This window comes from Chiloscyllium plagiosum, unplaced genomic scaffold, assembly GCF_037043375.1.
Source record: "Chiloscyllium plagiosum isolate Xiang-an unplaced genomic scaffold, Cpla_swu_hap1 HiC_scaffold_11, whole genome shotgun sequence".
Classification (NCBI taxonomy): Eukaryota; Metazoa; Chordata; class Chondrichthyes; order Orectolobiformes; family Hemiscylliidae; genus Chiloscyllium; species Chiloscyllium plagiosum.
This window is the reverse complement of record NW_028270149.1, coordinates 54,963,242-54,979,798: the sequence shown is the minus strand read 5'-3', so window position 1 is coordinate 54,979,798 and position 16,557 is coordinate 54,963,242. Positions and strand designations below refer to the sequence as shown.

General features: G+C 41.9%; 1 protein-coding gene across 8 annotated transcripts in view; it reads left to right on the top strand.

The window, feature by feature from the left end:
• LOC122557205 (Krueppel-like factor 8) overlaps window positions 1-16,552 on the top strand; it is a 188,897-nt gene extending 172,345 nt beyond the window's left edge. For all 8 annotated transcript variants that reach the window (XM_087992066.1, XM_087992067.1, XM_087992068.1 and 5 more), the window contains one exon: window positions 14,115-16,552. In XM_087992066.1, the coding sequence (XP_087848192.1) occupies window positions 14,115-14,296 (182 nt within the window). In that variant the 3' untranslated portion in view covers window positions 14,297-16,552. The remainder of the gene's footprint in view (window positions 1-14,114) is intronic.
• Window positions 16,553-16,557: the final 5 nt, after the last annotated feature.

The following is a 16,557-nucleotide window of genomic DNA, read 5'->3' as shown; positions in this document are numbered from 1 at the left end:
TCCAGGCTATTTTATTCAAATCGGTTTGATTGTTCGAATTAATGACGTTGTTGTTTGGCAAAGACCAGACTTTTGAAATGTCTTAGGCAAAAGTGAGTACTGCAGATGCTAGAGATTAGAGTGTGGTGCTGGAAAAGCACAGCAGGTCAGGCAGCATCCGAGGAGCAGGAAAATCAGCGTTTCGGGCAAAAGGTTTCCTGATGGAAAGCTTTTGCCCAAAATGTCAATTTTACTGTTCCTCAGATGCTGTCTGACCTGCTGTGCTTTTCAGCATCCCACGTTTGAAATATCTTGTCAGTCTGGATGTTCAACTAAGTGACATAGAAGTAATGTATCTGGAGGAATATCATTGGTGGGAAGGTAATGCACTTTACGTGGTTATTTGTGTGCTGCTTATTCACCATTGTAAATCATTTTCTTGTCCTTTTGAGTATGTTGACCACAGCAAGACCCTGGCCGAGAGGAGGTGGGAAAATTGCCATCTATGGTAAGCCGCTGCAGTGCCTGGGTGTAAACCAGTTCATTCTTTGGGTCTGAGCTGAATCAGAAAACCACTGCATAAAACTATAAGAAATAGAAACAGATGTAGGCCATTTGGCCCCTTGAGCCTGTTGCACCATTCAATTGGGTCATGGCTGAGCTGACATTCCTCATGTCCACTTTCCTACCTTCCACCTTATCACTCATTGGATCAAGCCCATGTGTTAGTCCAGTTAGTTCAGTATGATGTCTATAATATTACTTATTAAAACTGCATCTTTGTTTTACACTTCAAAAGATTGTTCTGCATTCTGATTGGTGATTAACTGAATAACCTTGGACTGAATCACCTCTTTATAAGCTCTTCTTCTGCCTTTGGCTTCCATGTTGTCTGTCTGCAGTCAACTGGAAGATGATTTATCTCCTGGTAAAAGACTGCTGCCAAGATAATTTAATGCTCAAAAGGGTGGGAATTGAACCGAAGTCTTGCTAACTGAGAGGTGAGAGTGCTACTTGCTGAGTATTTCCTGTGTTTTCGCAACACATGTAGAAACACTGCCTGTACATGATAGTCATTCCAGTTGCATTGCTCTTTTGAGGATCAGGCCAGTGAGACCTGGTCCTTAAGCTCCTTGTATAATGCCAAGTGGAATGTCTTTCATCTTTTATTATGACTGATAGATCGTCATGCTCAGTAGCTTCTGCTTCATCCATTGTTAAGCTCACTGTCTCACAAACTAACATCTGCTTTGTCAGGATATTTGCTAATTAAACTAAACTGGGTTTCCAGTCAAGGTCCAGATTGGAGTTGGGTAGGGCTGTGATTTGGAGCACCAGCCAGTGTGGGTCAATTTCCCATCCTCATTCTGACATGCAGCCATTTTGAAAAATGACAGATCATTTGACTGTCCATCAACAAGAAGTTGGCAGCCATTTATCTGCAAATTTGTTTAATTGAGTCAACTCCTACGGTCATGTCCTGACATTAACTGGGTATTTCACTCCATGGTGCAGGCTGCATACTTAACCTAGACCAATATTAGCCCTCTGTGATGGGCTCTGGGCAGGAAGAAGTGGTGGATGCAGTGATTGTTCACAAGTCAAGCAATGATGGCATATTTAGTATGGTGCACTTCCTTGTGTCACCTCTGTCATAGTCCAACTATATGAGATTATCAACAATCAAAAATGCTGTACAAGTTCTTATACCTTTACTAGTACTTTCATCACAGTTCACCACCCGCTTTCAATTACACACAGAGGTTCATTAAACGATAACTCTGTTCCCCTCCACACAAGTTGTCTGACTTGCTGAGCCTTTCCAATATGTCCTGCTTTCATTCCATTGACATGCCATCTGTCTTGTTGGAGACATTGAAAATATATTGAGTAATATAATAGTTTTTTAAAAAAAATTCAAATGTATTTTCAGGAGTGTTTTTTTGAATATTTCAGTTTTCCATTCACAAAGTAATTTGCAGTGACAGAATAATGTGCAAATATTGGACCTTATTGCTCTGCACTGAACTGTGAGGGATAGGAGTCAAACGCAGGCAAGTGGGACTAATTTAGTTCAGAAATGTGATGTGGATTAGTTGGGTCAAAAGATCTGTTTCCATGCTGTATGACTAATCAAATCTGCACTTGCCTAAATATATCTGTACGGCAATTATGTGCCAAAGAATAGTGAATTTCGTCCTGAAAAATTAACTCTTTCTCTCTCTCCACAGATGCTGCTAGACTTGCTGAATTTTTCCAGCATTTTCTATTTTTATTTGGTGCTCTAGTGCGTGAAGGAGGTAACATCAATATGCTCAGCTACTCTCCACCACAATGTTTCCTTTATATCCTGCAGCCCAGTACCAAGAAGCTGCTTGTGTTTCAATTGTGCTTCCACTAGTGGGTCCTGGGTTGGGCAGAAGGTGCTCGTCAGCAGTTCAGGGGGAGCATCACCTTATCTGTCTGCTCATAGAAATCCCAGTACATTAGCCTCATTTACATAGGGAGGAGTGGACAACAGAACACTGCTCTTTTACCCAGTGCCATAGCTAGTTTTAGTTGCTCAACCATTGTCACAAAAACAGATTATGTAATCACCACATTCCTGTTTGTGAAATTTTGCAGTGCACCTTATTGCTTGCTGTGTTTCCTAAATTCCCACAGTAACTACACTACCATTAAAGTACTTTTATTTCCATTAAAGCACTTCTAATGTTTGACGACGTTGAAAAATTCTATATGCCTGCAAGTCTAGGGTGGTTTTGGCATGGTCACAGTTTCCCTACCTCTGAGATAGAAGGCCTGGGTTCAAGTTGCACCTGCTCACGAGATGTGTAATAATATCTCTGAACAGGTTGATTAGAAAATATTGAAACTCCAAGTCTTCAAATAAAAGTATTGATGCGTCTGCTTTCAGCCAGTCTCTCTGGACCGTCATGATACAGGCAAAAGATAATGTAGATACAGCTATTAACGACTTGGGTCTCTCGGCCTGGCTTGGTGGTCTTTCAGGGATATGTGGCTCTCGGCCTGGCCTCAGTATGGACTTCCATTCTTGGGGTAATTCCTCAAAGTGCGGTCTGACTGTGGCTAAGCACTTAAGGAAGATTGTGTAATGTTTGAACTTTTGGCTTTATTTCTTTATTTTCTACTTAAAACTAAAAGTCTGCAATGTGAAACTTTTAACATTATTTCTTATGTTTTACGCTATACTATAATTACTGTAATGTTTAAATATTAACTTTGTTCTTTCTTTCTAACTTATTCTTGAGATTCTGTACTTAGGCACTAAGTACCTAAGATGGCACCTTTTCCCTGTACTTGGGTAAACATGACAATAAAATCAAAATTAAGTCAAATAATTAAGATCAAGGCTCCTCCCTCTATTTCTAAGAGATTGTGTCCCAAATTTTGGACCTCTTTCCATGTGAAAGTATCATGTAGAAGCTGGTTTTGATTGAAATCACTGTGTTGCTTCAACTACCTCAGTCAGTGTAGGAAGAAGATGTTTACCCCAGTCAGTAGATACCAACAAGCGATTCCTTCTGCAAGTTTCAACTTGATCTAATCTCATGTCTGGGTTGCCAGGTGTCTGGGTTTGAATCCATCACTTGCCAATTTTCTTTTCTGTAAGATGCAAATTAGGTGAAGTATTCAAGATGTTCCTTTTGAATTATGCAGAAGAGCTGTGCGTTGTCAGCAGAAAAATCTCAGCTTCACTGTGAACTCTGAGGAGTGCCATTGGATTGTTGAACTTGAATGGTTGGAGAGAGTGAGAAATTATTACAGCTAAGACAGGCAATAGCTGTCCCCTTGAGAATGAAAGTACACTAACACAAGGGAATTTGCAAAAGAAACAAATGTGATGTGAGAAAATACTTTTTCACACAATATTCAGAGTTGTGAAGAAAGGCAGGAGAGTTGCATTTTAAGTCATTATGTCTATTCAGAGAGCCAGTGCAGACATGATGGATTGAATGGCCTTCGTCTGCACTGCAACAACTCTGTGATTAAGATACAAGCTTGGACAAAAGAGCTGACCTTGGCATCAAGCCAACATTTGACCAGATATAGTAACAAGGAGCCCTAACAGCACTAAAGTCAATGCAGAATCAAGGGGGAATATCTTCATGGTTAGAATCATAAGCAGCACAAAGGAAGATAGTTGTGTTTGTTGGAGACTAATCACTTCAGTCTCGGAGCATCAGCAAACGAGTTGGTCAGGGTAGATATTTTTAATCAATTTGTTTCTGCTGTGCTGCTGGAATAGATGGGATCTGAACCTGGGCCTTCTGGTTCAAAGTTGGGACGCTAGTACTGCACCACAAGAGCCCTTTCCTCAGGTTAGCATCTTAGGGCAAGCCATCTTCAACTGCTTCCCCCCATCAAAAAGTCAGAAGTGGGGATGTTTATTGATTGTGCAATGTTCAGCAGCATTTGTAGCGACTCAGATGTTGAAGCAGTCTGTGTCAATATGCAGTAAGACTTGAATAAAATACAGGATTGGGCTGAAACGTTTAATATTTGTTCTACAAATGCCTGGCAATGACCATCTCCAATAGGAGACAATCCACTCTGATTCTCACCTTGACATACAATGGCATTACAATTGCTGAATTCCCCACTGTCAACGTCCTAGGGAGTTGCCATTGAACAGAAAGCAATCTGGACCAAAATCAGGTTGGAGATTAGGTATTCTGTGGGGTGTGATTAACCTGCACCTTCACGGAGTCCGTCGCGGAAAAGCACTAGTCGGGAGTGTAATGGAATACTTTGCATTTGTCTGAATGAGTGAAGCTGCAAAACTTTTCAAAGTCATTGACACCATCCAGGACAAAATGGTCTGACGTGTCAGTACCCCATTTACCATTACCACCCTAAAGTACAGTGGTTGCAGAGTCTATGATATACAGTATACATGGCAACAATTTGCCAAGGTTCCTTCAACAGCATCTTCCAAACCTTAGGAGACCTCGACTACCTAGACAGACAATGGGTAGCAGATGCCTGTAAGTGTACCAGCTGCAAGTTCCACTCCAAGCCATATACCATCCTGCAGTGTAACTGAGTCACTAGTCCTTCACTTTCAGGTGATCAACATCCTGGAGCTCCCTTCCTAACCAATTTCAAGAAATGTTATATTGCTAGAAGATCAAAAGAGTTAAAGCTGACAGTAAGGAGTAAAAACTGCACCTAGAGCCAGCATTAAATGGATTTTTTGAAACTGATGTGAACTTAATGGTGTGCTGTCAGTTCACTTATTCGAATATGAGACTTTACATTTAGAAAATTAGTATTCTGCATTAGTTCAAGGTCGCTGAGAGGATGTTAAATTTGTTCTGGATAATTACGTCTATGTGCTACTTACTGATTGTCTTTCTTTGTTGGAATATTTGGAATCCAAATTGAGAAAATCCTGCTTTCGTTTTCTTCAGAGCATATAGAGTAAATGTTTTGTTTAACAGGCTTCTCTGAGATTTAAGTGTGCACTGATTTGTATCAAGTTTAAATGTATTGTGGTGACAGTGGCTCAGTGTAGGGAAGTGTATCCAGAGCTGGTATATAGTGTCATACGGCATAGAAACAAACCCTTCAGTCCAACCAGTCTATGCCGAATATATTCCCAAACTAAACTAGTCCCACCTCCCTGCTTATAGAACATAGAACGTAGAAGAATACAGCGCAGTACAGGCCCTTTGGCCCTCGATGTTGCGCCGATCCAAGCCCACCGAACCTACACTAGCCCACTATCCTCCATATGCCTATCCAATGCCCGCTTAAATGCCCATAAAGAGGGAGAGTCCACCACTGCTACTGGCAGGGCATTCCATGAACTCACGACTCGCTGAGTAAAGAACCTACCCTTAACATCTGTCCTATACCTACCACCCCTTAATTTAAAGCTATGCCCCCTCGTAATAGCTGACTCCATACGTGGAAAAAGGTTCTCATGGTCAACCCTATCTAAACCCCTAATCATCTTGTACACCTCTATCAAGTCACCCCTAAATCATCTTTTCTCCAATGAAAACAGCCCCAAGTGCCTCAGCCTTTCCTCATACGATCTTCCTACCGTACCAGGCAACATCCTGGTAAACCTCCTCTGCACCTGTTCCAGTGCCTCCACATCCTTCCTATAGTATGGCGACCAAAACTGCACACACTACTCCAGATGCAGCCGCACCAGAGTCTTCTACAACTGCAACATGATCTCAGGACTCGGGAACTCAATTCCTCTACCAATAAAAGCCAGTACGCCATATGCCTTCTTCACCGCACTATTTACCTGGGTGGCAACTTTCAAAGATCTGTGTACATGGGCACCAAGATCCCTCTGCTCATCCACACTACCAAGTATCCGACCATTAGCCCAGTACCCATCTTTTTGTTACTCTTACCAAAGTGAATCACCTCACACTTAGCTACATTGAACTCCATTTGCCACCTTTCTGCCCAGTTCTGCAGCTTATCTATATCCCGCTGTAACCTGCCACATCCTTCCTCACTGTCAACAACTCCTCCGACTTTCGTATCATCCGCAAACTTGCTCACCCAACCTTCTAGCTCCTCCTCCAGGTCATTTATAAAAATGACAAACAGCAATGGTCCCAAAACAGATCCTTGCGGAACACCGCTAGTAACGGCACTCCAGGATGAACCTTTACCATCGACTACTACCCTCTGTCTTCTTCCAGCCAGCCAAATCTTAATCCAAACCTCCAACTCACCCTCAATGCCATACCTCCGTATTTTTTGAAGTAGCCTACCATGGGGAACCTTATCAAATGCCTTACTAAAATCCATATACACCACATCTACCGCTTTCCCCTCGTCCACCTCCTTAGTCACCTTCTCAAAGAATTCAATAAGGTTTGTGAGGCACGACCTGCCCTTCACAAAACCATGCTGACTATCCTTGATCACATTATTCCCATCCAGATGTTCATAAATCCTATCCCTTACAATTCTCTAAGACTTTGCCCACAACAGAAGTGAGACTCACCGGCTTATAGTTACTAGGGTTATCCCTACTGCCCTTCTTGAACAAGGGAACCACATTTGCTAGCCTCCAGTCTTCTGGCACTACTCCTGTAGACAAATAGGACATAAAAATCAAGGCCAATGGCTCTGCAATCTCCTCCCTTGCTTCCCAGAGAATCCTAGGATAAATGCCATCAGGCCTAGGGGACTTATCTATTTTCACCCTTTCCAGAATTTCCAACACCTTTTCCCTACATACCTCAAAGCCATTCATTCTACTTAATTGTGACTCAGTATCCACATCGGCAACAATGTCCTGTTCCTGAGTGAATACTGACGAAAAGTATTCATTCAGTGTCTCCCCAATCTCTTCAGCCTCCACACGCAACTTCCCACTACTATCCTTGACTGGACCTATTCCTACCCTAGTCATTCTTTTATTCCTGACATACCTATAGAAAGCCTTAGGGTTTTCCCTAATCCTACCAACTAAGGACCTTTCATGTCCCCTCCTTGCTGCTCTTAGCTCTCTCTTCAGGTCCTTCCTGGTTACCTTATAACTCTCAATCGCCCCAATTGAACCTTCACGCCTCATCTTTACATAGGCCGCCCTCTTCCATTTAACAAGGGATTCCAATTCCTTATTAAACCACGGCTCCCTCACACGACCCTTTCCTCCCTGCCTGACAGATACATACTTATCAAGGATACTCAATAGTTGCTCCTTGAACAAGCTCCACATATCAATTACGCCCTTGCCTTGAAGCCTACTTTTCCAAGCCACGCACCCTAAGTCATGCCTCACCGCATCATAATTTCCCTGCTCCCAGCTATAACTCTTGCCCTGCAGTGCACACTTATCCCTCTCCATCAGTAGAGTAAAAGTCACCGAATTGTGGTCACTGTCCCCAAAGTGCTCACCTACCTCTAATTCTAACACCTGGCCTGGTTCGTTACCCAGAACCAAATCCAGTATGGCCTCACCTCTTGTTGGCCTATCTACATATTGTGTCAGGAAACCCTCCTGCACACATTGGACAAACACCGACCCATCTAACGAACTAGAGCTATAGCTTTCCCAATCAATATCAGGAAAGTTAAAGTCCCCCATAACAACCACCCTATTACTTTCACTCTTCTCCTGAATCATCCTCGCAATCCTTTCTTCTACATTTCTAGGACTATTAGGAGGCCTGTAAAAAACTCCTAACAGGGTGACCTCACCTTTCCTATTCCTAACCTCAGCCCAAACTACCTCAGATGGCGAGTCTTCATCCATCGTCCTTTCCACCGCTGTAATACGATCTTTGACAAGCAATGCCACACCTCCCCCTCTTTTACCCCCACCTCTGACCCTACTAAAACATTCAAACCCTGGAACCTGCAACAGCCAATCCTGTCCCTGTTCTAGCCATGTCTCCGTAATAGCCACAACATCGAAGTCCCAGGTACCAACCCACGCTGCAAGTTCACCTACCTTATTTCGTATACTTCTTGCATTGAAGTATACACACTTCAAGCCACTTTTCTGTTTACAGGCACCCTCCTTTGAGATTGATGCCATGTTCCTAACCTCCCTACACTCCAGGTCCTGCACCCTAAAGCTACAGTCTAGGTTCCCCATGCTCCTGCAGAGTTAGTTTAAACCCCCCCCCCCCCCACCAAGAGCACTAGCAAACCTCCCACCAAGGATACTGGTGCCCCTCAGGTCAGGTGTAGACCATCCTGTTTATAGAGGTCCCACCTTCCCCAGAAAGAACCCCAGTTATCCAAATACCGGAATCCCTCCCTCCTGCACCATCCCTGTAGCCACGCATTTAACTGTTCTCTCTCCCTATTCCTCGACTCTCTATCACGTGGCACGGGTAACAAACCAGAGACAACAACTCTGTTCGTTCTAACTTTGAGCTTCCAACCTAGCTCCCTGAAAGCCTGTCTAACATCCTCAGCCCTCCTCCTACCTATTTCATTGGTGCCAATGTGGACCACGACTTCGGGCTGCTCCCCCTCCCCCTTAAGGACCCGGAAAACACGATCAGAGACATCACGTACCCTTGCACCTGGGATGCAACATACCAAACGTGAGTCTCTCTCTCCCCCACAAAACCGCCTATCTGTGCCCCGAACTATCAAGTCCCCAATTACTATTGCTCTGCTCTTCTCCACCCTTCCCTTCTGAACAACGGGGACAGGCTCTGTGCCAGAGGCTTAAGCCCCATTACTTACCCCTGGTAAGTCGTTCCCCCCCCCCACAAGTATCCAAAACGGTATACTTGTTCTTGAGGGGAACGGCCCAGGGGGTCCCTGCACTGGCTGCTTCCTCCCTGTCACCCATCTGTCTGCAATCTTTGGAGTTACTACATCCCTAAAGCTCCGATCTATGACCCCCTCTGCCTCCTGAAAGATCCTAAGTTCATCCAACTCCAGCTCCAGTTCCCTAACACGGTCTTGGAGGAGCTGGAGATGGATGCACTTCCTGGAAGTGTAATCAGCAGGGAGGGCGATGGCATCCCTCACCTCAAACATGTTGCAAGAGGAACATTGCACTGCCTTCACTGCCATCCCTCTAAAAGTAACTTTTTTAAAAAAAACTGGGTCTAAAGAATAGAACAAGCAAAATGCAGCACTTACCTACTTATCACAACGAGTCTTATTATTAGGTTAGAGGAGGAGGGCGGGTGGGAGGCACTACCTCTGTAGTGCCTTGGGTTCTTCTGCGCGCTTTCATCGGGAAAAAACCTACCCGGCTGCCCCTCTGGTCTTCGTCACTTCCCCCTGCTGCTCCCGCTCTCTCTCTGAAGAGAAAAAAAAACACCACTGCCCGCTACAGGTAAGTAATTTTAAAACAAACTGTCTCACCTTAGCTGTAGCCTTCTGGGTTCCTTTACACTCTGCTGCTGCTCGCACTCAAAATGACCATTGGCGTCGAAGGGTGAGTATTTATACTCACTGCTTTCCTTCCTGGCTGCCCCTCTGGTCTTCGTCACTTCCCCCTGCTGCTCCTGCTCTTTCTGTGAAGAGAAAACAAAAACACCGCTGCCTGCTTCTGGCTCATATCCCTCCAAACCTTTCCTATTCATCTATCTATCTAAATGTTTTTAAATGTTGTAACTGTGCCCACGTCCACCACTTCCTCAGGAAGTTCATTCCACATGCGAACCACCCTCTGTCTCAAGAATATGCCTCGGGTCTTTTTTAAATCTCTCTCCTTTCACCATAGAAAAGTGCTCCCTCGCCTTGAAATCTTCCATCCTAGGGAAAAGACAACTACCATTAACTCTATCTGTACCTCTCATTTTATAAACTTGTATCAGATCGGCTGTCAACCTCCTGCACTCCAGTGAAAAAGTCCCAGCCTATCCAGCCTTTCTTTATACATCAAACCTTCCATACCCGGCAACATCCTGGTAAATTTCTTCTGAACCCTCTCCAGCTTGATAATATCCTTCCAATAACTGGGTGACCAGAACTGGACCCAGTATTCCAGAAGAATGTCCTGTACAACCTCACTTCTATACTCAAAGGACTGAGTAATGAAGGCAAGCATGCCAAAGGCCTTTTTAACCACCCTATAAATGTGTGATGCAAACTGCAAAGAAACAGGTAGCTGCACCCCAAGACCCTTGGGAAGCACAATATATGGGATTGATCTTAGGGAATTGTCCTTGATATGAACTGGACAAATCCCCTCATCCACAAGGGAGTAGCCAGCTCTCTCCTTTTCCATCCTTGCATCAACTCCTCCCATCTTCAGTTGGCCAGCGCATAATGGCCCTGGAGATGGATTGAGATCTATGGTTGCCAGTTAACTGGGCAATCTAACAAGTGTCTTGCTCATTCTCCATTATGGAATCTGGTTGGGATAGAGGGTTTTTTTAAAACAAAATTGTCTAATCAATTTGTTCAGAGATGTTATTACACACCTCTGGGACAGGTGGGACTTGAATCCAGGTCCCCTGACCCAAAGATAGGGGCACTATCACTGTCCAGATATATTTATCACTGGTACTAAAAAGCTGCAAATTATTTCAACTCTGGCAGAGACTGAAATAAATATATTTAAACCCTGATTAAATGGGTTTTCACAGCTAGGTTTGGTTACGTTCGCAACTGATGAGCAAATGTTCAGTTCCAGCAGGATTCTTTCCAAAAAAAAGTCAGAATCCTACGAATTTCATATTACTTTTCCCCACTGCCTAAATTAATCTGAAGTCATCGAAGCAAACCGCAATCCTTACCATTACCCTGACAGAGATCAACAGACTCAAAGACATACCCAGAATCTTCTGGTCCCTGTGTCTCAATGCTACACCACACTCTTCTTACATCCACCCAGCCATCAAGTGAACAGCCATGACCTTGTCAGTCACATTATGCTGTAAAACACTGTTCCAGTAAAAATAATTTCTGGATATTAAATGGATCAAGTGAACGTCAGTCCGATAAAACTGACAGACAATGATTGTAGATTGGTTTTGGAGTATGGTGACAGTACACATTCTTTATAAAAGCCTTTATTTGTTTAAGATCTTACTAAGGTGCAGAGCTGGCAGTTGGGGTTTGTGGTAGGTAGTAATCTGAGTCAGATCAAGCAGTTTGATTGTTTAAGCTGGTCATTTAAAATTAATCTAGATGAAACTACTTTTTTTTAAAAAAAGCTGTGTTTAGACAATTCATTGGGAATATATTTTACAGAAATGAAACTGAACTAGTAAAGTACTTAATCACCATGAGGGGTTTGCTGGTACCTCTCTTTCCTGCAACCCATTCATGTCAGATTCATTTGATGATCATCGTATGAGCTGAAAAATGTGTTGCTGGAAAAGCACAGCAGGTCAGGCAGCATCCAAGGAGCAGGAGAATCGACGTTTTGGGCATAAGCCCTTCTTCAGGATTCCTGAAGAAGGGCTCATGCCCGAAACGTCGATTCTCCTGTTCCTTGGATGCTGCCTGACCTGCTGCGCTTTTCCAGCAACACATTTTTCAGCTCTGATCTCCAGCCTCTGCAGTCCTCACTTTCTCCTAGATGATCATTGTATGAGTTCAGTTTTGTTCCCATAAATGTATGTTAGACCAGCTTGAACTCCTTATAAGAAGCTGATAAAGTTTGTTAGTGATGTTTAATTTTGAAGCAAAACCTGAATAAATCTGTCATGAAGCAGTGAAGAGTTTAGATAGTAGAACATTTTTATAATGTCTCCTGTGCAGGTCTGAGAACAGCAGGAAAAGCTGAAATTCAAATTCTTTTGTTATGCCCAGACTATGCAAAGGTGCTCGGTTATGTGGAATAGTTTGCATATTTTCACAAAGCAGCATTGATATGCCAGTGAAAGGTACTGAGATTTGCATAATAGTAAGCCAGGTTCCACCTACGCAGTTTGTTCCTAATTTGGTTTTGTTGATTTTTCTGTGGGAAGGGTGAAAATCATGAGGGACATTAGATCATCTCGTTAAAGCAGGGTTCCTATTCAGTGCTTTTTAAAACAGCCACAACTCTATAATTGAGTCATGTTGTTCCTTGACTGACTGAGTAAAGTTGCTGTTTACTGCACTCCTGTCTTATTTAGAATAGCAAGTACAGTATTCACCAATAGACCTGGGGCCTTAGTTTCTGCATTCAATCCTTTCAGTAATAAGGTTTTCCTTCATGATTAAGTAATTGAAAAGATTTCCACTTTTAAAGTTGTGCAGCCCAATTAATCATTCTGTGATCTCCTTTGAACAGATTTATGCTGTAGACTGCTATTGATTTTTTATTCTTTAATTCCATTCCTAAAGGAGATCACAAAATTAAAATAAAAACCTAACTCTTGATACTTTATTAAATTGCTGATATTCAAATGTGTGTGTCAAGTTTGCATTCCTTTATTCTTGCATTATTGTTCCTTTGCAGTTGAAGTGTTTCACCACTTCCAAGCCAGTTCATGTCCCTCATACCACCCACCCACTCCCAGCTAAGCAGATTGTGTTCTTTTTAACAGTTTAATTTCCTCTCCAAGTTTGAAAAGCAGGGGATTGAAAACTTCAGATCATGACATTAATCAAACCTTATTTACACCACTATCGCATTTACATCCAGTCTACTAATTTCTAACTCTCACAAGTAGGTTAAAGCCTTTTGCAACAGTCAAAATGGGGTCTGTTTGAACATGACACTAAGTTCAATTGGTTCTGCAGAATTCAGGTTTCCTGCTTTAGTCAATTATACCGCACCCATTCCTTTACTGACGAAAATAAGAGTAAGAATTCCTTTGCTGGTCCCCTCCATTATTTTAACCACTCAGGGAATCTTTCCTGCTCTACAAAAATCTAATGCTAAGCTGATTTTTCCATCATTGTTCCATGTGCTTGAGCCTCAACCGTCCTAGGTTTTGTGACACAACACACACTTACTTAATTCCCGGTCAGCTGAGTGGGTAAATCCAATACAATTTTAGCAAGGAAGCATTTAACATTAAGCTTTGTATAATAGTATTTAATGAATTCTGGAATGAAGTGTGATCTGTAATTAAAAAGACACATTTACTTTTATGTAGGACACTAAATATCAAAAAGTAGAACTAAATTGACCACTGAATCAACAAGTTTGCACTTGGGTATATGTCTTTTCTTTCAATCCTCTTCATTGTCATTTTTAAAGAATACAAAACAAGACCTGCAATAAATGTCAATCCAAAACTATCAATTTCTTTTTGTTTGAACTTTGTGAAATCTATACCTTTTGCCTTTTATAATTCCTTAAGAAAGTGAACGAAAAGTACTCCAATCTAAAGAAAAATAATCCAACATTACAGTGACTGGCACTGATATATCTTGGAAAATTGTGACCTACATGCACTTATACTGCAGAGTCCATGAGAAAGCTGAGACTCGTGTAAAGACTTTACTGGAAGGCTTCTAGTTGTACAGATGATAAATGCATTCAGTAGTAAGATTTTGTATAAAATGTATAAACATTGATTACATACAAAAGGAAATAGAATAGGTAATTGGTACCGATCAATTTTAACAACACCATTAGACATACATTTTCTTTGTCCTTTTTATAAGAACAATTTCTCTGTTCCTGTGAAATGAGTGAAAGGTACTGTATAATCTTGGAGTACTATTTGTGAAAATTTTGCAGCATTTAACATTTTATTCTGCTTTTCTAGGAGAGAAACCCTACAGATGCACTTGGGAAGGCTGTACATGGAAGTTTGCACGTTCTGACGAGCTGACGAGGCATTTTCGCAAGCACACGGGCGTTAAGCCTTTCAAATGCACGGACTGTGACCGGAGTTTTTCCCGCTCAGACCATCTTGCACTGCACCGCAGAAGACACTTGATGATGTGAAAGGTACTTAAAGGCCAGCTTCACATCAGAGCCCTGGCTCTGCCTCCATCCCGTTATTCAGCATTGCTGAATTCTGACAGTACCTGCTGTGAGATGGCACCTGTGGATGCCAATTCAGAGAGAAAGAGAGAGCCCGCCCGCCCGCCCTCAAAAGACTGTGGAACTGTTCACACCAGCTTTCCTTTTGATGTTAAGTACTGACTGCATTTATGTAATTTAAGCTAGGCCTGTCATTTTTGTCATAATTTTTTCTTCTTGATTATGTTAACACAGGGCAGAAAAAAAGCAGGCAGTCCATTACTTGCAGCCAAAATAATGTTTAAGGGCATTTAAATCTTCATTGGCTTGTGAATGACCTTAAGGCTAAGGAAAAGCAACACTGAGGTTGGTGTTAATTATTGGTGGTGAATTCTTCAAAGAACAGAAGATTGACTTTCTAGGTTGTGTCATTGTATTTTTCATTTAATGTGAGCAATTCATACAGTGGGAAGTCTTGACATTTTGTCCAATTTTAACAGTTATCCTATTTTAATGTGTGCTTTATTAATTTGGTGGTATTTAGCCAAGATGCATAAATATTGCTGACAAAGATATGGTTGCTTTTCCCATGTTTCAGCTCTGTGCACCCCATGAAATTGTTGAGTAGATACAAATGTCAAAAGAAAAGGGCCTTCTATTCTCCGGGGTATACAGCAATGTTGCAAAACAGGTTTTCTTTTCGTCCTGCCTCCAGTCTCTACTGAAACAGATCGAACTGGTTATTCGATTTGATTCACTGTAAACAATCCCTCTTTTATTCAGGCTTGTGGGAGGTTTTTGATAAAGCAGCATTCTCTTTCCACCACTGAATGTGATCAGCACAGTGATGTTAACTGTGGTTAAGGAGACTGGCGCTCGTGTTTTTCACTGCTGCAATTCCAGCAGTATTTCAGTTTCTGCAGCAACATAAAAGCTGGATCTGAGGCCCACGCAGCCTTTTGCTTCCACAAGTACTGACTGAGATGTCTTGGCAGCATTATCTGTGATGTGCCAGTGGTCTTAGTTGCTTACTGTGAATATCTCTGCCTGTTACAACATGATACAGTTCTGGAGTCAAATGATATAAATAAAGAGCATATGAACATAGAACTCGGTCATTGAAAGCTAACTCTGAATGTGTATTAATAGACACAATTAATAAATTATTAGTAATTTTCACACACATTTTCATTCAGTTTGATGAACTGTGAAGCCAGATGTAAAGTTTTAGATCTCTTTCTAAGCACCTTGTGCTTCTGCTTTATTGCGTATAAAAAGAGGCAGGTTAGGGTGCAGACCTTTAGCATTGAATGACTTGCTGCTGGGATGAGTGAAAGCTGCAGCAGTCTGCGTTTGCAAACATATGCCCCATCTGCCTTTCGCGTGCTGTTTTTACTGCCCTGTGAGGTATTGTTTTGATTGTGTAATCTATTTATCTTGCGTGGTAGTTTGTAGGTTTAAAAAAAAAATCAGCCAGACCAGCGAATCACATTTTAATCTAAGTATATGGGAATATTTCTCGAATGCTCTTCAAGCTTTTGTTGGTGTAAGAGTGATCTCTAGATTTCATTAATAAATGACTAATGCTGATCAACAATCACCATGCACACATTTAATTTTACTTGCCGCTGTTTAACCCGAGTGTACTGGCCTGGAGCAGAGACTTAAATAAGTGATTACAGTTCATTTAGGGGAATTGTAATGACATTACAGGAATAATGGGTGAGCAACTGTACCCCACAAACTCAGCAATTGTTTTGTACCATTTCAAAAGAGAAATCTCATTCTTGCTACCCCTTTTAAAACACATTTTGTTTTTTTATGCCTGTTGTTTTTGATGTCTCTAATGGAGTGGTGTTGATCTCGGGTAGGGAGAGAGATTACTGGCTGGGAATAGAGATCAACCCCAGGATGTGGGTAATCCACACAGAGTAAAACTGGCAGCATCCAAAGATGATGAATATTGTTATTCAATCTTTGTTCATTTCCATTATTTTTGCCGTACAGTTTCCCCAGTGATGCTGCCAGTTGCTGTTTAAACACAATATCATGGTCATTTTGAAAAGAGGAATCAGCCTTTGTGTAAATGGTGCTAACAGTGAGATTACCTCTTAATGTAAAGAGAAAACTGAAGATGGACATTGTACCTCCGTTCTCATTCGTAGGGAGCTGGATGTCCATGAATTAAAAGAACCGACTTGTAAAAGTGTAATTTCTGTAATAAATGTTGCAACTTTACACCT